Source organism: Hippocampus guttulatus, chromosome 4, assembly GCF_054856545.1.
Source record: "Hippocampus guttulatus isolate MCC_2025c chromosome 4, RoL_Hgut_1.0, whole genome shotgun sequence".
NCBI classification, from domain to species: Eukaryota; Metazoa; Chordata; class Actinopteri; order Syngnathiformes; family Syngnathidae; genus Hippocampus; species Hippocampus guttulatus.
In genome coordinates, this window is record NC_141264.1 from 17,056,432 (window position 1) to 17,082,727 (window position 26,296).

At 41.9% G+C, this 26,296-nt stretch overlaps 1 protein-coding gene across 1 annotated transcript in view; it reads left to right on the forward strand.

The window, feature by feature from the left end:
* LOC147206246 (tetraspanin-18B-like) overlaps positions 1-20,154 on the forward strand; it is a 33,613-nt gene extending 13,459 nt beyond the window's left edge. Inside the window, exons 2-9 of the mRNA XM_086110042.1 lie at positions 7,805-7,887; positions 14,877-14,975; positions 15,774-15,968; positions 17,184-17,258; positions 17,365-17,463; positions 17,611-17,784; positions 18,725-18,808; positions 19,133-20,154. Coding sequence (XP_085966168.1) covers positions 7,885-7,887; positions 14,877-14,975; positions 15,774-15,968; positions 17,184-17,258; positions 17,365-17,463; positions 17,611-17,784; positions 18,725-18,808; positions 19,133-19,186 — 783 coding nt within the window. The 5' untranslated portion in view covers positions 7,805-7,884 and the 3' untranslated portion in view covers positions 19,187-20,154. The remainder of the gene's footprint in view (positions 1-7,804; positions 7,888-14,876; positions 14,976-15,773; positions 15,969-17,183; positions 17,259-17,364; positions 17,464-17,610; positions 17,785-18,724; positions 18,809-19,132) is intronic.
* Positions 20,155-26,296: the final 6,142 nt, after the last annotated feature.

The window sequence follows — 26,296 nt, forward strand, 5'->3', positions numbered from 1 at the left end:
TTGCCCAGCTCTTGTGCTACATGTAGTCATTTATATTTTCATGATAAGTTCCAGTTTGTGTATGCATAAAAACAAAAACACACCGACATTACATACTTATGGGACCGTTGAGTCTGACTTGAAAGTGTTTCATCTTGAAAACATAGCTTCCAAATGTCGTTTCATTTCTGTGAATGTACTTTTGATATTTCCATTTCCGAATACTCTACACCTTTCCTCCGCATTGAGATGTTCACAGGGTTAGTTGTGGAAATGCTCTTAGTTTGACGCGTTGACTTTGAGAGTGACTTTTTTTAATATCAAATGTGAAGTGAGCGGCCATTTTTTTCCAGTATGTACAAGAAGACCACTCGCAGGATTCAACGCAAAAGCTGTAGCAAAAAAATGCTTAGCTTTGACTAACAATGCCACTACACAGTTTATTTAAGGATATTTTTTGGTGCATTGTGATGCTTGGCTTCTCTGTATCAGCTCAATGTTTTGGCTTCTTCCTTTTCGCTACACAACAATGACGATGAGTCACCTTATTTCAAAGCGCTACACAACCGCTGTGCTATTTTCTCTACGCTGGCAGTGGAAAACATCCTGAGGGAAGCTCGTCTGCTAACGTCATTATGCAGTGAACTGGGGTGCGCGTCGGCCTGAGTCTTGAGCTTTCCAAGGCTTTAGGATGTAATGCTAATGGAAATAGTTGCTGTCGTGGCTGCATGTCAGCTGGCAGGCCTGCCAGCGGGGGAAGTCCGTGAACAAACTGTTGGGAGTTTACACCCCCCACCCCCCCAGGCCCCTCTGGGTATGCACGAACCAACTCCTATTTTGGTTTGCAAGGCTGCACTGCTGGTATCCTTGCAGTGTTTTTGTAACCCTCACTAAAAAGCCTTGCTCTTAATTGTGTCCCAAGGGCCCAGAGCTTGCAGTATTCACAACCTTTTCCGTCCCGCTCCTTTAGCCTTAACCCCATCCCCCCTGCCGATTCGACAGGTCTTTTTCTCGTGAATTACTCAGCTTCGGTGTGTAGTTTTCATTCCCTGGCTGGCCCCTGGCCCCTGGCTCCACTCAGATAAGAAGCTAATCTTGAGGGCTCGACAAGTTCGGTGAAAGTTGGAAGTGGTTAGGTAAGTTATACAAGAGGTACTAGAAAATCACGAAACACACTACCGTATTTTCCGCACTAAAAGGTGCACATAAAATCCTTCCATTTTCTTAAAAGCTCACAGCGCGCATTAAAATCAGCTGCGCCTTGTGTATGGTCATTACGGTAACATGTCGACCCCAAAATGGCTCCTTGCTGGAGACATGCTTACAATATTATAACTTGGTTCAGTGACCTGTGTCACTGCTTTATTCAATAAGTTTTTGTTGCAGCTCCGAAAAAAGGAGAGCTGTGGTGTTGTTTTTTTAAAACGCACACTTTATTAATGATTTTCACAGTCTCAACAAATACAGGCGTTCATAGACTTCTTCGAAAAACGTAAATTGACGATTCCTTCAAAGAAACTACGAAAATTGAAAATAATGCATCAAAAAAGAAAATCAAGCGAGGAAATCACAAAATAAAATCTATCGCCGCCCTACAGAATTTATTTTGTGATTTCCTCGTTTGCGAATACAAAACAAAGGAATAAATAACAAACACTTCTGAGACAGTCCAGTCTCCCACATTTTACTGACCGTTCTGTTGGCATTTCATTGAGCGTCGCTCCATCTAGTGGATGCATTGTAGATTGCGTCTTATAATGCGGTGCATTTAATATATGAAAAAAAATTACAAAATAGGCCATTCATTGAAGGTGCGCCTCATAATCCAGTACGCATTTTAGTGTGGAAAATACGGTAACTGCTTAAGTGAGCATACCTTGTTTCTGTGCTCCGAATTCTGTCATGTTGCACTCCACAGTCTCCACTTTGCTGCAGCAGTCCACTTTCTGAATGACCTCAGTCCTCTCTTGTGTTAAATGCATTAAAAAGTGACGCGCGGAAAGGTATGTAGAGATCCTCATTCTCTCCCATTGTTAATTGTCAACGTGTCTTGTTCCCGACTTGCAAAAATGACTCAAAATACTATATTACATATACAGCATACTGTATATCGTATAGATACATTTTTTTGGTCAGTCGTTCGTGACGTCACTTTGGGAATAAACACTGCCTGTGCTTGATATCCTATTTTATTCTAAACTGTCTACCATGTAGATAGGGAATGTGATTCAGACTCAGCATTGAAATAAATGTGCATTATGCATGAGAGGGGTTGTGATTTGGCAACACTGGCGACATTAAACCTGCAGAGGCTTTTGAGGCTGCACATACACAACATTGTACTTTATCACCTTAGACCCAAACATAAAAAGTAAAAAAATAAACGTAACCGTCAAGAAGTGGTTGACTACAAGTAATTACATGGGTAAGAATAAAGAAGAGATGATGAACAGCCTCACCCCATGTTCATGAATAGGCCCGGCGCTCTGCTCCAATGAAACGTTTGTCCATTGCTGAACCACCACAGCAGGCTCCTGATACAGGAAGAACTAATAAACTCAATTAAACTGTGTCTGCGGACTTAACAGTGAGCTATAATTGTTTCTATAGCTTGGCGGTTTATCTTTCTCCCCAGTGGTTGACTCTCTCTCTCGGTAAGGACAATAATTCGGCCTCATCATCAGTCTTGTTAAAGCAAGGGTTCTGAAGATATACGGCTGCTGGCGTGTGCCCTCTTTATTCCTGTGGTGAGAGCATGATTTATATCAAACTATGTCAGGCGGTCACAGAGGATCATCTTGAAGAGGTGACACTTCTTCTTTGTACTATTGCTTGAAATGACCGTATTTTCCGCACTATAAGGCACCTAAAAGCATTCAATTTTCTCAAAAGCCGACAGTGCACCCTATAATCCGATGCGCCTTGTATATGGTGTCAACAGTCTCTTTCTACTCCCCATTGAGTTGTTTCACTGTTAGTGTTCCTATGCTGTCTAATGATGATTATTAGCAGGAACCAATTGTAATGTAAAAGGGTTCTGCCCAACGCTAATTGACTTGTGCTTTCTTCAACACACACTCAGACAGACAATGACTTTTGGGCAGCCATTATGAAGCAAAGATAATAGCAAAAGCATAGTTAACTACTGATTAAACGAAGGAAGCAAGACTTCTCAGGATATATAGCCACTTGTGAATGTGAGCCCACAAGGTATGTGCGCCTTTTTGTTGAATCAATTGTCTTCATAACTTTTGTCTTTCATTTATTGTTTTGGAATGCCATGCGTATTTATATGTTTCACGTCCATATTTGTGACCCGTTCTCATGGCTTTGTTACAGCTGCAGCGGTTGTAAAGGCTCTGCATCAATAAAGCTGTCGTGTCTTGTATTGTATTCCCTCTGGAGTAGAACCATCTAGTGGATCCATAGTGCAACCGCAGCCACTACTGTAATAATATAATAATCAATACATTTGATTTGAAAGCGCTTTTCATCATACTCAAAGACACTTTACAAGAGCTTAAAACACAGGATAAAAATGTGCGCTCAAAACAAGCATACATAATTTGTATGCTAGCATACATAATTTGTATGATACCATATGTATGCTAGCATACATAATTTGTATGCTAGCTTCTATTCTATGTGCCTTATAATGCTCTGCACCCTAAATATAAAACCAGTTCATTGAAGGTACCGCCTTATAATCCAAAGCGCCTTTTGTGCAGAAAACGGTACATGAAACAGAGGTTGAGTATAAGTCATTACTGCTCGTATTTGAAAGATTTGTCAACACTGCTGGTGAGGTCATGTGTTAGGCATTCATGGGAAAATGAACTTCCTTTTCGCATCCTCTACATTTTGACCGCATCCTTTCCACAGAGGAAGAGGTGCAAGGGTCCAACTTCTTTGCTGTCTTTTGACCTCTGTCATTGTCATCAAAGTTAACTGCCGGATTGGGATGCCACGTCCAATGAAGATAAAGGGAAGCACTGGTGACCCGATCGGACTGCCAAGTGACATATACAATGTGGTGCTGTGTCTCATAAAAGTCTTGTTTAACTTCCTCTGGAAGGGAACGGCAAATACACTTTTTGGCCCCAAGTCTCGCTATGCTCCTCTTAATAAATGGATTCATCAATCACGGGTTATGTGACACCACTTATTTCCGCCAGAATCTTAATTCTGGATTTTATCGTGACTGTTCAGACAATTGTATGCTTCAAACTTTGTGGGAACAGCTTGTGAAAGAGCCTTTTTTCTGTTCCAGCAGGACTGAGCCCCATTTGCAAAAAGCACAGTCCAAGGAGGCACGCTTGTATAAGTGTCATTGCTTATGTGTCCCAACATTTTTCTCCCTAAAAAATTAAAAGCGAGAATACCGGATCTCAGTTCACAGTATGGCGTCACGATACTTTCTCCAATTAGACTAAATGCTGTAGTGATCGTTGTTGCAGTGTTAACACCATTTTCCAAAAAAACTGAAATGTTTGCTTATATGTACCATTTGTATATAGATGTACATCTACATTATACGCACAGTATGCAGTGTTTAATTGGAGAAAGACGCTTCACTGTATGTATATTATTATTATTCTCATTGAAATACGTTTTTTAAATTTCCCCTAGGTTTAAGCATGACGTTCAAACTGCGTAATGTCACAGCGGCCTCTTAATTGTACTTATTCGGAATGAAATGTCTGCCTTGTTTTTGATGAACACTCAGGCCTACTACAATACTGTATTTGAATGTTGTGTCAAGCTGGTGCAAAATAAAAGGTTAAAAAAATCTTGAATATGCTTGATAAGTGCTTAAATTTGCACTTGGAAAAATGTCGTGTACGTGCGCGTGGCTTTGATCATTCATTGCACTTTGCATGTCAGATGAATTTTCTTCGAACACCAAGTGTATGATATGATTTACATACGCCGACAGATCCTGATGGGTAACGTGTTGCTGTTTTATACATAAACCAGATGTCGGTGATGCAATAGTAATGTCGGAGCTTGAAATAACATCAGAGTGAAATCAGTTAGTGGCTGCCTTGATGATTAAATTCCTCACATGCTTGTGATGTGAGGCGACGCTTTGGTGAAAGGGATTCATTGAACAGAAAAGCCATTTAGAGAAGAAGCCTTTTCGCGCGCTGCTTTGCGGGACCATCCTCGCTTTGGCCTTTATGGTCTTCCTCGAGGGGCTCGTCCTATTGTTGTGCTTTTCCAGCCGTCTGCGCTGATCTTTCTTCTTGCCCCCATAACTGATTCAATGAGGCGCCGCCATCCGATTGGTGCTCCACTTTCCCGTGAAAATGGTTTCCATGGGAACCAACAAATAATGCAGACCCTCTCCAGTGTTGCTCTCCTCTTGCTAATAGCCCTCTAAACAGGCGCAGGGGGAGAGACGCGCACTAACAGGCTTCAGGGTGCCATTTGGCCACCCTCACATCATGATCATTATTTACCTACTTTCTGATTTTCTCATAATCCAACACAAAATGGGAGCAAATTACCATGCTGTATTGTTTCGCAATAAATGGCCCGGCCACGGCCACAACATCATGACAATGATGCACAATCAAAGGAGATCCAATACAAGAGCTGTATTCAAAAAATAAATGCTTTTTGAAAGGTAAATAATGCCCCAATGTGTGCAACCAGTGCCCTGTGCAAAGGTTTTGATGAGGGATGTTCAATTCCACTTTTTCGGGAAGGCGACCGATACTGTAGAAGTACCCCAGTACCAAGTAACCGATACCACTCGTACTTTTCTTGTCCCACCGCTACTGCCGGAAGACAGCTGGGGTAGGCTCCGGCACATCCGTGACCCTCGTGAAGATGAGCGGATTAGAAAATGGATGGATGGATGGAAATATTAAAATCGAGGATACCAGATCTCAGTTCACAGTATGGCGTCACGATACTTTCTCCAGTTAGACTGAATGTTGCACTGATTGTTTTTCTCGCTCTTCAAGTTGTTACAGTGTTTAAACTGTTTTCCCCAAAAATTGGATTTTCTAAAAAACTGAAATGTTTGCCTTTATGTACCATTTGTAGGCTCCAGCACGCCCCGCGGCCCTTGTGGATAAAGCGGATCGGAAAATGAATGAATGAATTTTGCTGAACGCAAACTAATAATACACTCTAAGCAGTAATATAAATCTGATAAACGTACATCCGCTTCAAGAAATTGTATCTGAATGGACAAATGAGAGGATGGCCGTGGATAAAGTTCACTTGGGAAAACGCTTTCTGAGCCCGTACTGTCGGCCGCCATTGCTGTGTTGTGAGTACCGATACCTTGAAATAAGGCCCGATACCCATACCTGGTATTTGTACTCGCCCGTCCCCAGTTGTAATTATTCCGTTTGTAGTTTCCGGTGCCGATTGTAAGTGAAGTCTAGCCAAGGAATTCTTTGTCTTCATAGTCATGTTTGCTGTTTTGTTGATGCTCAGAACGACGTCCACATTTCGGTAGGTTATATGGCTCTCGTTCAAGTGTTGTGTGTATTTTTTTTTAAGTCTCTCAGATCTCAAACAGCAACGTTGGATCAAGTTACTGCAAAGTCACTCTCAGGAGATATCGAGCTTTTCGTTCTCGCAGACCTTTGAACAACTTGGATGGTACTTCTGCAATCTCATAAACAATCAGACAATGCCTGGTGGGATACATTGCTGTTTTATAGCTATCATGAATTGTTAATTTCATTTGTACTTGTATGGGCTCTCATTCGATTGTCCAAGTGGGCATATTATTCTAGCCAGTGGTACACTCGTGATGCGATATGAGGGAATATTTTAGAAATGAATGATTCTGTGTCCCTGTGATGCTTTTGCGATACATCAGCGTAACTGACCCCAATGTCTCCCCACTTCTCCGATAGAGTATATTTCCTTTTCCAGCTTTGATTGCTTTTTTTTTTTTCCCCCCCTGATGTTATCACAGCTGTGTACTCTGCTGCCACAATCAGTTCGGTGAATCTGTTGTCTGCTAGCATTTTGATATCCCTGCGCCGAGATATTCTCCTAAAACTCAGTGAGAATGAGTATGCACTGCCTGGTTCTCAGCATCTAATCTGATAACAGATGCGTGCAGCTGTAGAAACGCTTTTGCTGAATATTTAAAGCGGGATCTGGCGCTGACCTTTTTTCTTTTTTTTTTGCACAATGAGGCTGGAATAACAGCAGACAAGTTGACGATCATCGCTAGGTCATTATTTTCTTTTGGGAGACACTTGTGACACCGCCGTTTGGAAACAGGGAAAAGTTGAAAGCATTTATGCTCATTAGGGACGCTCGGGCGTACAGTGACGGTTCGAGTTGTGTGTGAAGAAAGTACTTGTGGTGAATAATGCACGAGCTCAGGCGCTCATCAAGGTCACGCCAGAAGCGACGTGTCCTGGGTCCTTTTAATAACTGTAATTATCCAAGTAAGAAGACCTTAAGGTGCGATCTGAAACTTCCACCTGCACACATCTGGATAAGTGCACTTAAAAGGCATTTTCTCGCATGATGTCTAATTATAAATTAGCCAATTCCGCCGAGGGGGGATGAATTATTCTCCGAGATAAAGCAGCATTGCAGTCGCACACGAGCTCTCTACTGGAAGTGAGTTCCTTCATCTATTATGAATATATTCTCTGTCATTTGAAGTGTCCTAGAATTTTAGACTGTTCTTTAATTTTTTTCCTCAAAGCTTCCATTCCGGCTGCGTGTCCGAGGAATGACACAGTCTACAAATGTGTCACTTTTCTTTCTTGTCTTTTTTTTGTTCATCTCATTATCTTGCTGCTGACTTCTGCTTCTTTATCCATTGTGCGTCCAACAGTTCATGAAAAGGAGCGGCACCGATCCCCAAAAGAAGGCCTCAACTTCACCTGAACAAAGACAAGGCACCGACTGACAGACATGGTACGCCGCTATATATCTACCGAGTTTTTGTCGCATATCCTAGACCCCTTGCTTGAAACCGTTTATAACCAAGCAAAATATGACAAGTTCCATCCATCCATCCGTTTTCTGATCCGCTTGATCCTCACAAGGGTCGCGGGGGCGTGCTGTAGCCTATCCCAGCTGTCTTCGGGCAGTAGGCGGGGGACACCCTGAACTGGTCGGCAGCCAATCGCAGGGCACACAGAGACAAACAACCAACCGCGCGCACACTCACACCTAGGGATAATTTTTGAGCGTTTAATCAGCCTGCCATGCATGTTTTTGGGATGTGGGAGGAAACTGGAGTACCCGGAGAAAACCCACACAGACACGGGGAGAATATGCAAACTCCACACAGGAATGCCGGAGCTGGAATCGAACCCCGGTAACTCTGCACTGTGAGGTTTACGCACTTACCACTCGCCCTATTAGAAGTTGAAATCTAAAAATGTACCCAAAGGCCGCAACATCCATTGTTGTCCGACTTCACCATCTCGGTATTCGGCTGGTTTTACTGCAAGAGCAAAACAATCATGTAAAAACAAACATTTTGCTGAGCCTAATTTCCTCGATAATGCCTTCTTTATTTATTTTTTCTTTGTTTGAGTGTACTATATCATTGTCTTCATCTATTTCATGCACTTCTTTCCTTGACAGTGTTTATTATTGTGGCTGCTGTGCAAAATGCGATATATTATTGGATCATATTGTGTCCATTTTGTGTACAAGTTACATTGAGAAAAACAGCACAAAGACCACACTGGCTAGATTTTTTTTTTCCCCGGCCATCAAAAAAAAAAACCCGCTGCTCTTTGCTTGTTTCTGATTTGCATTGACTTTTGGAACATTAATATTCCAACCATGTTTGAGAAGCAGACATGTATAGATCGAGAGGTGAGAGGGCAGTTCAGACCGAGATACATTGGCTGTAATCAATCAATCAGTTCTCGCATATAACCACCAGCACGAAGGTAAACCAAGCGGACCAAACGTTTGTTCAAGTTCCGAGATGATCAATCATTGTTTGCTTTTCCACAGACTGACCGAAAGCTGTTCATAGTCATTTACTCTTATTGTTCCTTCTGTTTATTCATGATAGCAAGACTGTCAATGGCTATCAGAGTAAGAAAATATGGACTTATAAGGGGGTCAAAAGGGCATCCATTACATCACATGTGTCAAAGTCAAGGCCCGGGGTCCAGATCGGGCCCGCCACATCATTTTCTGTGGCCCGCAAAAGCAAATCAAGCATGTCAGGTTCCAGAATGCTTGCTTAAGTCTGAACCAAAATTTCAAATTGCCATATGTAATCCACAATAAGAGTCATTATTCTTGACTTCTGATTGTAAAACTAGAAATTGATCAATTTGTTGTGCGCCGTGTATGTAATATCTGAACGGGATTAAACATTGATATGGTTCCCCAAAATTCATAACGGCCCTCCAAGGGGAACCGTAACTACAATGTGGCCCGCAACAAAAACGAGTTTCACACCCCTGCATTACATGCACCCACAAGATTTTCAGAAGATTTTACTCCCTGAGAAAATAATTTCCGATAGTGTAGCAGCATCCGATGATATGCCCCAAAGTGTGTGCAATCAGTCAGCGGTCTTCATCAACTCATTCATGTTCATGTTTCTTCTTTTGATGGAGCAAATCATAAATACTTTTTTTCATCGCTAAAACGTACTTGTTGTTTTCTTGGTTTGTTTCTTTGTAATGTACAATGATTTGCAGTGGGGCCCCTCTTACACTGTACGCAGCGTCATGATACTTTTAAACTCTTTCATCGGAGGCACAGACAGATAGACATTTAAATCTTTCCTCCGTTTGTTTGGATCGTTGAAAACAAATCCGGCTCCATTTTCTTGTCTACGGCTTCAGTCGTATGGCTGAAGTTTCAGATGTTTTATGACCTTTTTTAAAAGTGCTTCTACTCCAGGGGAAGGTGACCAAATGGCCTTGGCCTTGCGGCTGCCCAAGCTGTCGGAACGTGTTTCGCTCGGCTCTCCTTTTGTTTTCTAACAGGAACTTGAGCTTAAGTAGAGATGCCAAACGCTGCGCTGCAGACAAAGGCCACTCTCACGCCGGATCCGGGTTGCCGTGGAGACCGGCCTCTTTAACGGAGAACTGGATAGTTTCTCACATGTCCTAAAAATAGCCCCAGATGGAATTCACAAAATTGTATTAGAGTCCAAGACCGCGATCACATTGTGTTGTCTGCAATTGGCCTCTGTTCGGCTTTCGTGACACTTGTGTGTACTTTGCACTCGGGAGCATGTTCAGGCTCCAAATTTGTCGTCTTTTTTTTCCTCCCCTGCCCACCATCCATCTTCATTGCACACCAAAGACAAATAATGTTCCGTTTGCGCTATTGACGTAAAATTTTCAGGGCAAGTGATAGCATTTGAAAAACATCACAATAATGTTGCACACCTCTTGGAAGTTTGGCCCATACGATCTTATTGGTGGATTAACTGTAACTTGTCAGCCAATGGGAGAAGGGATTCCTTGAGTAGCAGGCGAAATTAAAGGGTCAGGGAGAGGAAGATGTGTTTAGAAACAAGCAAGTTATGCTGTTTTTAGATTTCCTTCTTGCAATATTACACAAGCACGTTCCACAAAAAGCTTTATTTTCCCCCAACACAAACAAACATCATTTCCTGGAATCCATTTTTTTTTTGGGGTGCCTTGAAGTTGAAGTGGTCCGTCCAACCAGACTCAGCATTGGCAGATGGTCGGGAAATCTTTTCATGTTGCTAAATATAGGCTAATTGTAGGTCAGTGTTTCTAATAGTGTTTAAGGCCGTGGAGAAGGACGAGTTGAGCCTAACAGACCACCACTGGTCTCAGCACTTGTTGAGAATGGTCATTCATTCATTCAGGAAAAAATGAGGATACGCTGACTTGTACTTTCTACCGAAAACCTTTTATTTTATTTTTTTTTAACTTTAAATGATACATCCTTGAAGGTGTTCCAGATTCCAGAAGCTCTGCTGTACTGTCAGAAGCCAAAGTGCAGACAAATATTCCCCTTGTTGTCATGACACATCACATCGTTCAGCGTTTATTTTCAATCTAGTTAACAGCTAAATTACCGGGAAAGCCCCAAGTGCAGCGCGCCCTCGCAAGAGGCCGTGGGAAATGCTCGATTTGAGTCGAGCCAGGCCGCATGGCACAAGCGTTTATGTGTTCATTGTCCGCTTGTAGCACAACATGCCCTCACTCGGTGGACACGCAGCAGATTGAGAGCAGGAGCTCCAGGCGATCACTGTATCAGTGAGCATGTGACTTGCTGTTGTCCCAAGTCCTCACGCGTTATTTGTTATCTGTCATCAAGCCAATCATGACGTTGACGCAATTGAGAGACCGTTTCTACAAAATTATAAAATGTCATGATCTCACACACACACACAGACAACACACTCATGCGCACACATTAGTGCGTTGATTTCCCCGACAGCGCATGAGTGTACCGAGAGATCATCCGGTGGGTTGCGATAAAAAGGATCCAATTTCATTTCATTGGAGTGAAAATGATTTCTTTGCAAGTCATGTATCTTTGTTCATCTGTTTGTGTCACCGATGTATCGTGACAGGCAGCGCGATGAAATGCTCTCCCGCTGGGTGGCAGAAGGTACGATTAACCCGTTGAGAATCATCGCTTTGTGTTCAACTAAATAGGCTCAGATTAATGATTTGGTGGGTACAGTGAGAGGAGATCGTGACAGTATCCGCTTTATACTTTTTAATCAATAAATCAGCCAGTCACTTGAATCACCCAACAGTGGCTCTTTTATTTTTTGTTAGGTTTTGCGTGATGGAAGTTGGAAGACCCCCCAAAAAAAGCAGGGAGGAGCAGGGTGGACTTAACAAGATGTATTTAACAAAAATACAAACTAAGGCAGACATAAACAATGACAAACACAATGACCCGACACCAACTGGTCGGGCAGGGGGTCCTTTTAACTCTTTCACTCCCAAAGACGTTTTTAAACGTCTTTTCAGACTCGGTCTAGAATTGGCTGGTACTGAATGAGTTTTTAACAGAAACATGAACTAATGACACAATGACCAACAGGTGTGCCACGGCAGGAAGAGCCTTACAGTGCCACCTGTTGGTCACGAACAGAACCACCCTAACAATTTTTTTACGCATTGAGTCATTACAAAACAAGACCAAGATTCAACATTTAACCCCCCACCCCCCTCAACACACACGATGATTTTTGTCTATAAACTCAAACAAATATATTATTCATCATATATAATAGTTTAGAACTTTATTGTGCCAAATATCGTAATCAACCTCAAATAAAATACATATCGGTACGGCCCGTTTAGTTTTGTTTTGATGACGCATTGTGACATTTTCTGAATGTAAGTAATGTGCCTTGGCTCAATAAAATCCGGCAAATACTGTACTCGTATACAGCTGAATCGTACCGCTTAAGCATCTATTCATCTTTATCACATGTCCTCTGCATTAGTTAGGCAGGATGCCATCAGAGACTCTCCCCCTCCCAAACGTTCCATGTCAGGAGAGTCGGCATCGATTTCTGCGGAGGAGTACGAGCTCCCGTTTATAATGAACTAGCAGCTCAACGTTTACCCACCAGGCATGTAGAGGATGTGGTCGACTCTGAAGTGCGGTGGATGACACAGAGCGAGTCTTTGAAATTGTCGAGCCGTGAGTTCTATCATCTCTTGGAAGGATGTTAAAGTACACTGTCATCACTCCAGTCGATGCTTACAGTACTTGTAAGAGTTTACAAATTATAACCACAGTGCAAAATTTTAAATAAATAAATGCTATAATATGCATTAGGGCCCGACGGATAAAGTGGCTAGTACTAGTTCTTTTAACATGTCCAAAAATGTGTAGACTTTTTTTCAATGTTTCTATTTTTTTCTTTCTTTTTCTTTTATTTAATTTCTTTTCTTGACTAATCTTTTTTTTTAAACGCATTACAATATGCAAGACAGACAATGGCAAACACTCCCCACCTCCAGAAAAATGTTTTTTCTCTCTGTTGTGAAGAGCACCAAGGTGCCATTTTGTGTAGAGATTGTAATGAGAATGTAAAGCCCCTCCTCTTTCCTTATCCCCCGCTACAATGAACACAGTCACGCTTCGACAGTGCACTGCAGGAAGGATAAAAGAAGCCCCCTTCTTGACACCTTTTTTTTTCCGTGAGTGTAATGTATGCAAAACTCAATTTAGCCCCCATGTGCCCTCATTACGCTTTTCAGCAGAGCTTAGTACAGAGAGGGATTAGTTAAAAACCCATCTCATGCAATGAGGCTGTTGGTTGCTCTCCGAGAAGCGCCCAGAAGGTGATCAATACCTGAGCATATCATTATGATTTCTAGGAGGTGTTAAGCTGCTGCTCTAAATCAATTTCCCAGTAAGCCTTCAAGCTGCTCGCAATCTGTACAGAGCACAGAGGCTCCCATCACATCTGCAATATTGACTGTGATGATGAGGAATAAAGACGATATAGCTCACTATTAAAAAAAAAAAAAAACTCACAACACAAGTGAAATATAAAAGTGAGCTAAAGGTTACTGCAAACTGATTAAAGGTTACTGCACCAGTGGAACCATGTTTACTAATAGTCTTAGATGCAAACATGTCCAGGGAATATGTGAAGGTTATTGTCAAAGTGTCGACTTGCTTGTTTCATCACATAATATCATCCGATCATCCCACTTGCCTGAGGAGAAAACTTATGTTTTGGTGAAGGCTCGGTTGGCCCAGTGAGTTGAGATGGAGTTGCGTAGATTGGTTAATACTGAGAAGCCGGTATATCTTCATGCTAAAAGGATATTCTTTTATTTTCTACAAGTCCTTCCGGGGCCGTCTGTCAACAGGGAAATTGTGCTTGAAGCTCAACGGGGCTCACATTGCTCATTACATTTAGAAGAGGCTTCGAGAGTGTGTCCTATCAGGCCGCAACCCTCTCTGGTCGCAAGAGTAACGTTTAATTCATTCACTCCCAAAGACGTTTGTCTTTTTAAGACTTGGTCCAGAATTGGCTGGTACTGAATGAGTGAAACGTGCCTTCAAAATAAGATACACCACAAATACAAAGAGCATGAAAAAAAAAAACGACTCACCATTGCCGCATATTATGCAGAGTGGGCTTGGTGCGTGGAAATCTGCCATTGACCTAAATCCGTATTTTAAGTCGGACTCCTGATACTGTCTACTAAATGTAGCCTTCTTTGTCTTGAAAGTTGTAGGCTTCTCTTCTGTCTCCTGGCTGGCCCTTTTCCCCGTCCCAACAGTGGCTCTTTTATTTTTTGTTAAAAAACTTTTCGGAGACGTTTGTTTTTTACTCATTTTGCTAGCCCCTGGATTTCATTTTAGCGGTAACCGATCACGTGACTGAGAAGCGCACCTTCACCTGCGTCAAGAGTGACATACCGTAGACCGATGTAACAGAGAATCCGGTCATTTTTCAAAATAGAATATCTTTCAGATTCCAATATGAATACAACTCAAGTAATTTTAGTTATTTATTCTTTCTGTGTGGCCCGGTACCAAATGGTCCGCGGCCTGGGGGTTTCGGACCACTGCCCTAACAAGAGAGAATTGTCATATCTTTGAAATGTTTCCTGATAGACAATCCTTTGGTTCCCTCTAAACCAAGAGTCATCATTTCTCCTGCGAAAGGCTGCACTGAGGAGCAATCGGGTCTTTGAGTAAAATGTGTGATTTGTGAATTGTCCCGTTCGCCAAGGTAAGCAACCTCGTATTTGGCGTGTGTAGTCCAAACGTGTTCTTCACTTGACTGAAAACAAGTGAACTGGAAGGTGTGTGCTTATTTGGATAGAATGTGATTTTCTTGGCCGTCACGTTTCAGTGCCTACTTGGAGTGCTCAAGACAACGCGCAATACTGTGCCGGGGAGATTTTGGCTGTGCCGTATTGCTGAAGTGGCGTGTTTGTTTGTTTGTACAGGGACATGGAGAGGCTTCAGCGCGAGGGACAACAGTCATGACGGGGGACTGTCTAACATGCGTCAAGTATCTCATGTTGATCTTCAACACCTTCCTCGTTGTAAGTATTTCTCATCTCGCTTCATGTGGCCTTCAGTGAAACTGGTGTCAGGCTAGTGAATGAAGACCATGGCAACCGAGTGACTGATTGTAGCCACATTTGCATTTTATTACACTGGAACAATGTGGATTTTATTAAACACCACTTTGATTAGATTCCCGTTGATTAGATTCGCGTGCGGACACACATCCGACTCGCGTTGTGCCATGAGGAGTTTGTGGCAGGCACCTGAGTTTATCAGTCTCGATCAAACAATCAAGGGTAATCCTGTTAAGTGTGAGTCCAGGGGCTGAGTAAGGACGTTATCGCCTTCCCTGATTTATTAGGCACAACCAAAGCTCTTAATGACTCCACTCAGATGCGCTTGTTTAAGGGAATGCACAACCAGCAGAGCAAATAGTCGAGTTAACATCTCTCCGTAACAGCGACTGCTATCTCTTTGTGTTTTCTCAACGGACCTTTCACACTCGGCGGCCATGAGAGCCGTTTTCAAGGTCTCTGCGACAGAGCGGAACAATTGAACCCTGAGCGGGAGTGTGGAGGCCGACTAGCGATCTCATCACAGTATCGCACGAGAGCTAATCACATTGGATCTGATTAGTAATTTCTCTGGTACAGATGAATGACTGTGCCAAAATGAAAGACCAGATGCTAATATATATCCTCCATTGTTGTTCTCATCTGCACTCCCCACATCAAATTGCTCTCGTCTGCATTTTATCCAGTGTTTCCATGAATTTATAATGTACCATTTTTCTGGCTCCTTCAACTGCCCCCACCCTTATGTCCCTTTGTCAGATGGCAGGGTGTTTCCTCCTCGGTGTGGGATTGTTGGTGTTGTTTGGCACAGCAGTGTTGAGTGAAATGTTAATGCAACACCCCGTTCTCTCAAAAACCGTCTTCGCCGTGCTGGGTATTGGATCCTTGCTCTTCCTTCTGGGCTTCGTGGGCTGCTGCGGAGCCCTCCGTGAAAATAGGTGTCTGCTCTTCTTCGTAAGTAAATGATATTGACATTTTGGATGTGCTGCTGTGTGCTCGTTTCACATTTCAGTTTTGAAAATGTCTGGCCTACAAACAAAGCCGGATGAGCAAAAGGCCCAATTCAGTCTGTCTGCAAGATAACCCCGCCTCCTGTTGCGACTCGGGGCTCGGACTCTTCACCTAAATTCCGATTCAGTATTAATGTTGAATGCAACAAATAACTTTTGAGCTGACTCAAATCGAAAACTCATTATACTTTTCGAGAAAACCAAATCATAGTCCGACAAATTAAAATGTAATCATCGTGGCTAATCGAGTGTCCAATGTCCAAAGCACTTAACAAAGCCTCATCTCATATTTGAATGTCTTAAAGCCGAGATTACAACACCCCACTGCCGTAGCCGCTTCAATCTCTCAACAGGTTTTCCTTTTTCGTTTAAAATAGCTTATTTTAACCACAAGGATACCTTTCCGTACCCTGGCCAATGGTAGAATCTTGTTCGTGTGATGTTGTACCAGCATCGTCCTAGCTAGCGCTAAGTGATCTGGAGTTTGTCTTTCCGGGGTCCAGGTTAGCAAACTGTTCCATTTGTTACTCTAACGGCCTGAAAGATCAACCGCAAAACTTAATTGACTGACTGCCGAACACTTTAATATAATAGTCATTAGCTGGCTAACTATTCCCACGCACTTCTGGTTAGCTCGCTCAAGGAGCCTGCTTGCCTTCACATGACGCATGCGCACTTGCCACATACTTAGTGTACAGTATTACAATGTCGACAGTATGGAATTGTCTGGAAAAAAGACACCTTCGACCTAATTTAACCATGAGTAGACAAGATGAACGTCATAGTGCAATACTGTAGAGTGCGTCGCACATACTGAGTTGCCTGATAGTCTGGGACATTGCAACAATATTCTGTTGTGATTCGAATCCGAAAATTCTGTTTCAGTGTTTGTTTTTCAGCCAGTTGGCATCGCAATTCAAGTCACCGCCAATTCGTGTGTACCCGCGGGTATGACAAAAAAGTCCCCCGACCTTAAGCTCCAATCAGGTTCGCTGGGAAATTTGAAGCATCGCACGTGCTGCGATTTCAGATCAGAGGTTTTGCGTGAGGCCACCGATCGTGAATATTGAGTGAAGGCGATTTGGTCAGAACAGGATTTCAATCCAAATTTTTCCTCCACTGATTTGACTCACCGCTGGGTTCTCTCATCTTGTTGCAGTTCTTCATGCTCATCTTCATCGTCTTCATAGCAGAGCTGGCCGCTGGAGTTTGGGCCTACACACAGCGTCAAAAGGTAACATACAGTGTCTCTTTCACCCTATGGTTTCACGTTTGTTTTTCTTTATAAAATGATATTTTATTCTTTGGTCAATCTCGTACTTGTTCTCTGCTTGCCTTAGTTCTTTGTTGAAGATTTACAAAAAGAGATGCGGGAAAAGTACCAGGGCTACGCCCCTGACGATAAGTACACGACAATATGGAATAAATGGATGGTTCAAGTAAGTAACCCACCACATGTGTATAGTATGCAGCGTCCTTGCACACTGTACCCAGCAACCAGTCACTACGATTCATAGTTCATAAATTACACCCCGGCCCAACACAGTAATAAATGCTTTTATTGTACTTTTGTTGTCTCGTTTCAGCATGAGTGCTGTGGCATAAATGGTTTAGAAGATTTTGAGGGCAGTCTGTTTCGTAGAAAATACAATCACACAGTTCCACCCGCCTGCTGCCTGCAGCGGAGCCCGACCGGGAATTTGGAGCATGCTGATCGGGATAAATGCCTGAATGGCTCGCAAGATCATATCAACGTACAGGTACTTTCTGATGACTCTCCATGGTCGAGTCAGTGACAATTAGGGTCGCACTACAAATTCTATGATCTGTTTTACTATTGACATATCAATATCAACATCGAGCGTGGGTTTTTTTTCTCCCTCTCTCCCTCCCCTGTGGTTTCTTTCTGACCTTCGGGTTGAGTGAACGCTGGCGCGTTTTGGCTGCCGCTGCTCAACCCGTATTGTTTTGTGTTTTTTGTTATTGTAAAGTGTCCTTGGGTGTCTTGAAAGGCGCTTATAAATAAAATGTATTATTATTATTATTATTAATTATATCACTGTGAATGATGTCACACCGGGTTTGTGATTGAATCCTTCATGCATCCTGAAACCTGATAACATGGGTAGCTATCCACTGTAGTAACCACTGTCTCTGAAAGTGGTAAAGTGAGCCATATGGAAAAAGTTTCATATATTGCAAAGAAAAATCCATTGAAAAATCCACAATTGACAACCTGAAGCAGCCTCAGAGGTTTACATGAATATCAATCTAGTAGCACTTCATATTAATCAGTACCCAAGTCGCTGGGTTTGAAAAATGTTGGTCAGCACTATAGCGCACCATCCCATGTGATATTTCATTTTTGTTTAGTTGGTTTTGTTCATTCATCAAACGATCCCAAATAAAAAACAGTCAGTGGGAAAAATATTGTGCAATTAACTTGAAAGAAAAATACATTTTTATCCAATGATACGATTAAATGATTGACTAGTCAATAATGGGTTGACACAATGAAAGCTACTCGAGCAAAGCTGACGAACAATGTGAAAAATCATCAACGCGTTTCGAAAAATCATCTCAACCTGCCACGCCTTTGTCCAGAGATGTTCCATTCGTTTGAGATAACAATTTGTCGTTGTCAAATGCAATTCTGTCAGTTTATAACTTATTGATCCTTTGTTGTGTGTGCGTTCACAGGGTTGTTATAAAGCAGGCTTCAAAACCTATGACGTTTACCTCTATTTAGCGGGAGCGTTGTTCATTCTGGTGCTGACCTTTGAGGTATGGAAATATCTTAGTTTGTCTTTTAGACAAACTAAAATATATTTATATTTTTAAATACTTGTAATATTTTTCTTTAATACGTTTTTTTGCCATATGCTGATGATTTTTCAAGAAAACTTATAATAATGGCAAACTGTTTACATCATCGAAGTCTTTACTGTGGAAAGCTCGCCACCTCTTGGTGGTTGTGGTACATAAACACAAATGTAGTGCTCACTTGTTTCATTTGAGTTTCTGTTTAATTCGATTTTGTTAGACTGCATGTTTGTGCATGAAATGATCCATTTGTCCATGGTAAAGGACTTCTGTTCTTTTCTTCAGCTTCTTGCCATGTCCGTGGCTATGTGCCTCTTCAGGGGACTTCAATCTCTGTAGTCTGTTTGGACTTTTTGTTTTCCAAGGAAAAATAGGGAATATGTGAAGAAAGAAGAAAACCAATACTTTGAAATTGTTATTGAACTCGTTTTCTATTTGGAATTGTTTGGTTGGGGTTTAAAAAAATTCCATTCCTTCAATTGTTGTACTTCTCAGCTGGACTTTGGAGGTACTGGGTAACACAGTAATAGACGTACTTCCACTTAACAGAATAGTGGGATATCAGAGACAAAAATGATGTAAAAAGATTTTGTGTGGTCAGTGAAAAGTGTCTGTTGTGGACTAGGTCTTGCACAGACTGGGTGCAAAGTAGACCGGACATGAGAATCAGATGAACCCAAAGCAGAAGGCACTGCACTGACTTTTGGATAAAGAATATTTATATTAAGTAAATTTGGCTTAGTTGTTACAGATGTTTTTTGTTTTGATTTTTTTATGTACACTTTGGCTGTTACTCTTTCCCTTTATTACTGTACATAGTAACACAATCCTTCCACATGCCCTTTTCACAGCCATATTTCTATCATGCTGTATGTATTATATTGGATAAACTCTGTAAGTGCGTGTGTGTGTGTGTGTGTGTGTGTGTGCGTGCGTGCGTGCGTGCGTGCGTAAAATGGATGCATTTTTCAAACGTGTATGAACTATTTTGTGAGCATGTGATGTTAAAGTTAAAGACCTTCCCGGACTTGAACGTCAACGTGATTTAAATTTCTGTTTATATGGCTACTCTTTTATTGTTATGTGATTTAAGTGTTGAAATGTTTGTGTATGCATTTGATCTTTAGTAAATGGCATTCGAAATAGCCTGTTGTGTCTCTTTGTTATCTTGTTCTGATGATTTTAATGTGAATAAATTCAAACTTGCCTTGCGTTTGGCTGATGTGCAGTCGGTGTATATTCTGTAATCCAATATCTGATGGATTAGATTCAAGTCACACGTGAAGCTAATAAACATGTGATCCTCATGCCCTTAGAGTGAACTGTCAATGGTTCTTATGGAGAAAAAAAATGCTGCGTGTGTGTGTGTTTATTTGGTTTAAAATTGATCATGAGAGCAACCTTGGCAGATTCAGTATAGTTCTCGCCAGAGATGCGCGGTGAGTTTCGGACGTGGGTCTTCGGTGGCCCCTGGAGTGATCTACCCCAGTGGTCCCCAACCTTTTTTTGTGTCACGGACCAGTTGAGACAACTACATGCTGTTCATGGGCCGGCAACCATTTTTCTATTGCTTTTAAATTGCCGGTTTTAAAGCGCTGGGACTGAAAACAAAGATAATGACAGACTAAACTATCATTTTTTAACAGATTTTTTTTTCATTCATTTCAAACAATGCTATTCTAGTGTACAACAAATGTAGAGTAAAATAACAGTGAACTAAACAAAAATTAATCAGGAAAAATGAATACTTCTTATAATGTAAATATTATTTTTTTACGTTAAGTTACGATACGGCCTTAGCGTCATTGTTAGGTGCAAATGTGACTGATCAAAAGATGATATAATTGAGAGCTGCTTTTATACGGTGGCTGCCGGCTAGTTATAAGCGGCAAAAATACTCACGTTTACATAGGGTAGCTGTGAAAACGCTGCTCTTTTTTTCATGCTTTCCACTTGACCAATTAGATGCTACTTGTTGAAATGATTCAACGGTTTTCTTTCATTGCCTTGTTTTTGACAACATATGAGGCCCCTACCCCGTGGCAATGTGGAGATGGAAGCTTCCTCCTCCATTGTCGGCAGGGGAGGAACTTCTCTTGTCCAAATAGTTTCATCTTCGGAAGTCATGCCTGTCCATCACCTTCGCGTTTAGCTACTGTAGCTATACATTTCGTCAATTTGTTTCTATTACTTTCCGTTTACTGCTTCTTGTTTCATTGTTGGATTCTGTTGATTTCAATTCAATCTGCACTCTTCTGTACATGTTGCTCCTGATGAAGTTTTCTGTTATCCTCAAGTTGTGTGACCTCTGAAGGAGCATACAGTGCTATTGCTGCTTTGCCTTCGGTACACCGGCTTAAAAGCTTCTCATTGTGACAGCAAAGTCCAAAGCTCATTCTCTCGTAATTAGAGTTTCAGTAAGCAGCACGGTATGCCTCCGGGGAGCCTTTCTTACCCAGACATGAGTCCATCTTCTTTCCAGGTTTTGGGGTGTTTACTTGCTGTGTCTAAATGACAACAATCGGCTTTTAATTGAACTGAAGGATAACGTGGCACTTGTCAGCTTCCTTGGACATTGTTTGCCCACTCTGGAGCGGTGAGAGTGACAAACACTGCAATGTTAAATCATATTTGATTTGTCCCAAGGGTCAAATTGAAAGAGATGACTTTAAGTGCTTTTTCCTTGCACAATCTCAGCATGGTCTCAGCACTGATGATTAATTGTTATTCAGCATCATGCTCAAGATGAAGTTGATTGGTTGTTGCTGGTAAAAGGGGTGACACAGTGCCCTGATTCTTTTCATCCATTTGTCCGTGTGGTGGAGACTGGAGCAAGCGAGTACGGACTAACTTCATTAATCATGCTGAGTGTCATCCTCAAAGGATAACCAGCTCGGGCTGTGCAATTTTCAGCATACTAGTTCTTCCTTATCTTACAATTTCAGCCAGTTGAAGCCACCGTCATGGCCGGTCGAGTGTTGTAGATGCCAGATCTGGTTTTCATTGTTGAGCATGGGGATGCCTTAGCAACAATGCCAAATGCTTTTCCTCATCCGGGGAGGAATGTAGGTTTGCCCTCAATATTGAGCTCTGGCTTCTGGTGGTAATGTGAAGCTGGTTTGTGATCATTTGTTTTTACATTCCACCGGTACTATGAATCATGATACAAGTATGGTAAATTGAGTGTTGAAAATGTGAATGCATGTGGGCTATGTGAATGGATTTCTGTTGTGATTCCACGTGTGTGTTTCAGTCAAGATATCCATCCTACCGTTTTCCAGAGTAAGCGTCTTCATTAGGGTGGCAGGTGAACAGGAGCCGAGGCCAGCTGACTTTGGGCAAGAGGCGGACACTGGGTTAGTCACCAGTCAATTGAAGGGCGCAGAAAGAAAACAACCACTTACGCCTTGGCGCGGTGCAGCTCATCCATCAAGACAAGACATGCGATCCATACCATTTATCCACACTTGCGACGTGAGTCTCACTGGTCAGCACCCAATCGTAGAGCACATTTCGACATTCACATTTATGCGCAGTTTAGAGCAGCGATTCTCTTCCTGGGGATTTGTGAGCTGTTGTTTTGGAGTACATTAAAAAATAGGAAAAAAATTATATCAAATTAAAAAAAAACACTGTTCATATGGGGACAGGAGTGTCAATAAAACAAACATTGTAAAGCAATTACTTCTCCCTAGATTAACTTTGGCCGATTTAAAAGGTATGTTATGATTGTGATGTCACAAAAATTTGACATCCCTACATATATTCTTGCGGCAATATGTGTTTTTCCGTCCATCCATCTGTTTTCTGAACCATTTCATCCTCGGGGAGGGGGGGGGGCAATTTGCTCATAATCTGAATTTGAGTTAAGTAAGGCACTTAGTTATACAGGTACTCAGCAGTCATTTTAATTGATGTTACGATTGGGAGGGATGCAGTGTTTAAAAAGGGGTTACACTATCCCCAAAAAGCTGCGACTACATATAATTAATATTCTTCAGTTATAATTAGCTAAACGGGCATTTGGGGGGGGGGGGCAGGATTTGTATGTTGAGAACATGCAAATTACCCAAAGGGAGGGTCTATCTCGACGTGCTGATCTTCAGTTGGGTACACAGTAGTCCTCCTAAATGCATCATGCAGTATTTCTTCTTAGAAAGTCTTATTAACTCCTCAGTTGTTGAGCCCATCAGGAGTCGAATATCAAAATAATAATTTACTTTTACTTAACAAATACTGTGCGCACTGAAAATGCACAATCGGACCTAAAAGACACGGCCCTAGTGCGGAACGTTCCAAGTCACATTTATGTGTTCCGGTCCAAAAAAAAAAAAAAACCTAAACTCAATACAAACCAAGATGCAAACAAACGGGCGTTCTGGTGACGCAATCGACACGTTTGCGCCCCCGCCCAAAAAACGCGCACGCGTGCTGCCTGTGTTTTCCTCGATTATTCAGTCCAGCAAAGCCCACGCGGGCTGTGAACGTCAAACGGATGAATGGACGATGTTGTCACGCACGTTGAACGTTTTTTTCAGTGCCCTCAAGCCGACAAAGGTGAGCACAGAAACTGACGTTTTCGCACACGTTCTTGCGTCCCCTGGCCTTTAGCACTGGTAGCCAGTACTTATGGAGTTGACATCACCTGTTGCTGCTGCCCTGAGATAACTTTGCGTAAAACGTCTTGTGTAGGGTTGAAAGTTTTTGTAAGCTGTTACTACATTGTGTTTCGCAGAAAACACGTTTGCAGACGGAGGTTGGATAACTTCGTAAGTATCACAAACAGCATGTCTACGAAATAACGTCGATAGTATATTAGTTGCGTGCAGTTGATTCAACACATAGCTTGACGGTAACTTTGGCGGAACGTGCAAAATGATTCCAATTTTCATAGAAATAATTGTGATGATTGTTGTAGCCACAATCATGCAGCCTTAATATGAAAAAAATCTGATGAGATTTATATCGTCTCAGTCATGGGGCACCTCTGAGCCTAAGGAAACATAACTTTTTTGCAGTTCACAACATAAATGAGTAAACAATGGAATTTAGGCATTTCTTCCCATCTGAAAGGCTGTAAACAGGCTCTGCGATTATTGTATACCTCAATGCAAAGGCTGTCACTGACATTGTGAGATGTAAGGCAGCAGCATTATTTGCTAAGAAAGTCTCTGGCTGTGTCGTAATTCACAGGCTGCGTCCACACAAGCCGCATTTTTTTCGACTACGTGACGTCACTTTCAGCGGAACACGACCCCACGTGCTTTCCACATTCGAGAGAAATACTATAATTCAAAGGCTGAGTCCTTCAACGCCTTCAAAGTCTCCTCCTCATGCAACCTCTGTGGATTAACCTGGCGAATTTGGACAGGCTTAATGTGAATTTGGACACCATGTGTAGTCATACCTGTCAACTCATACGGTTTAGCCATAGTTCATACGGATTTTGTGGCGAATCTTACGTATATGGCCGTATCGCACAAATCATACGGATTCTGAAAATTTCCGTTTTTTGTCCCCCCCCCCCCCCCCCCCCCCCCTGACAGGTAGTTCCGTTTGCTTTTGCCCAGAACGGTGCTCGTCTACTCGTATGCTTTCATTTCCGGAATACAACTCTGAACACAGTAATGCCACTAAGTAGAATGATGATTAGACATTAACCAGACATTGTATTATGGAGATCTACAATAAATATCATTGAAAATTTCGTGGGTTTTTTTCTGTGCCGTTATTTGGACATAAAATGCTTTGGTATGTTATAAGGATTTTTTGCTCTTTATACGGATTTTCTTGGTAGTTTATACACGTTGGCGCTCCGAAAAGTTGACAGGTATGTCTAGTGGAGTCACACCGGAAGTGGCGTCTTGCCGTTGAAAATGTGGCCTTGGAGGACCCAGCCTGTATTTGGACACAGCCGCTGTGGAGCAGGCTTGTTCCTATTTATGCTGCATGTTAATGTTTTTGATGACTGGCTGCGTTTCCATGTACAATGAAATCCCCACAACGGTTTCTGGTGTGTCAAGGGTGTTCTAATAGCATCGTGAAATGTAAATCATTGCCATTCATTGGCGGAATTTGCATCGAAGTGAGAGATTTTCAATGTAAATGAGGTATGACGTCCTTGTTGTTCAAAGAGTCTCTATTCCTGGGGAGCTGCTAAAGTTAGCTCGTTTATGGTAAACTGGGAATGGCATGGCTGCGTATGCACTCCAGTGACAAAATCATACTCAAATTAATTTATATGGTGTTTGCACAACTGCTGTACGCACAGTAAAATAATACAATTTTGAAGAACCAAAAAGAAAATAACCATTGCTCCTTTCACATTAGGAAAAGTAGAGTGCACTGAGCTCGCTGAGGAAGAAGCTCTTTCCATTCAACAACGGAAGATGCGCACTCGCGTAGAGCCTGCTTCTTATGGAAGCCGGCCAGAGTCACTCCGCACAGAACAGTTTCCACCCTCGCGGCACTACCATCATGTAAGTAAAACACATCCAAGTACTGTCACAATGGGGGGGGCACATCTAAAAATTCGACATAATTATTAATGCTGTCAAGCGATTAAAAAATTATGAGATTAATTAATTATAATCTGTAATTGATCTAATAAATCTATATTTTAATCTCATCTAAAAATTGCTGAGAAAAGCCCTATTTTCATTTTAAATTCATTACATTATTGAGGCAGATCAAAATTGCATTATAATGTATGTTATTGTTTTTCAACAGACTTGGACAGATGCAATCCTAGCCATTTACTTTCAGCTGTATTTGAAACTTGTCCAAAGTCCGACCTGCAACCTTAAGTTTCGACCATGAGGGGGAATATCAATGTTTTGTTTGTTTTTGTAAATCTCCAAGGAATTACAAAATAAAAGTATAGTAGAACATCAGGCGTTTTTCGAATGTAAATGTTCCATTCCTTGGGCCTCCTCACTGCTGCTTAGCTGGCCCTCCCAACTCCAATGGGAGCCTATCAGCTTCTGCTAAACACGCCCAAACATAATGACAGCAATCAATGTCCGCTTCAGACTGTGACTGACCATTGTTTCCCCACACTCAACAACTCGAACACAGGAAGACAACACACAACAAGCGATATTATAAAAAGGCAACCCAGATACAGAAATAATAAAGTTAGCGATTAAAATTTAGATTAACGCGACTATAATAGGACTATAATTATTCGCAATTAACGCGATAATTTGACACCTCTAATAACTTTCATAACTATGTAAAACATGTTTCAATGCATTTTTGGTGGGGGGCACGCAACCTCAGCATTCCTCAAAAAATGGGACAAAACAAAAGGGCGTCTTGCACTGTTCAAGCTCGAACCGCCACTGCCAAAAAAAAAACATCCCTCTGTATGTGCACTGAAAGTATGGCAAATTATCACATCTGAGGAAAATGTTTTGTTCATTTGCTAGTAATTTTTGCTGTACAGTT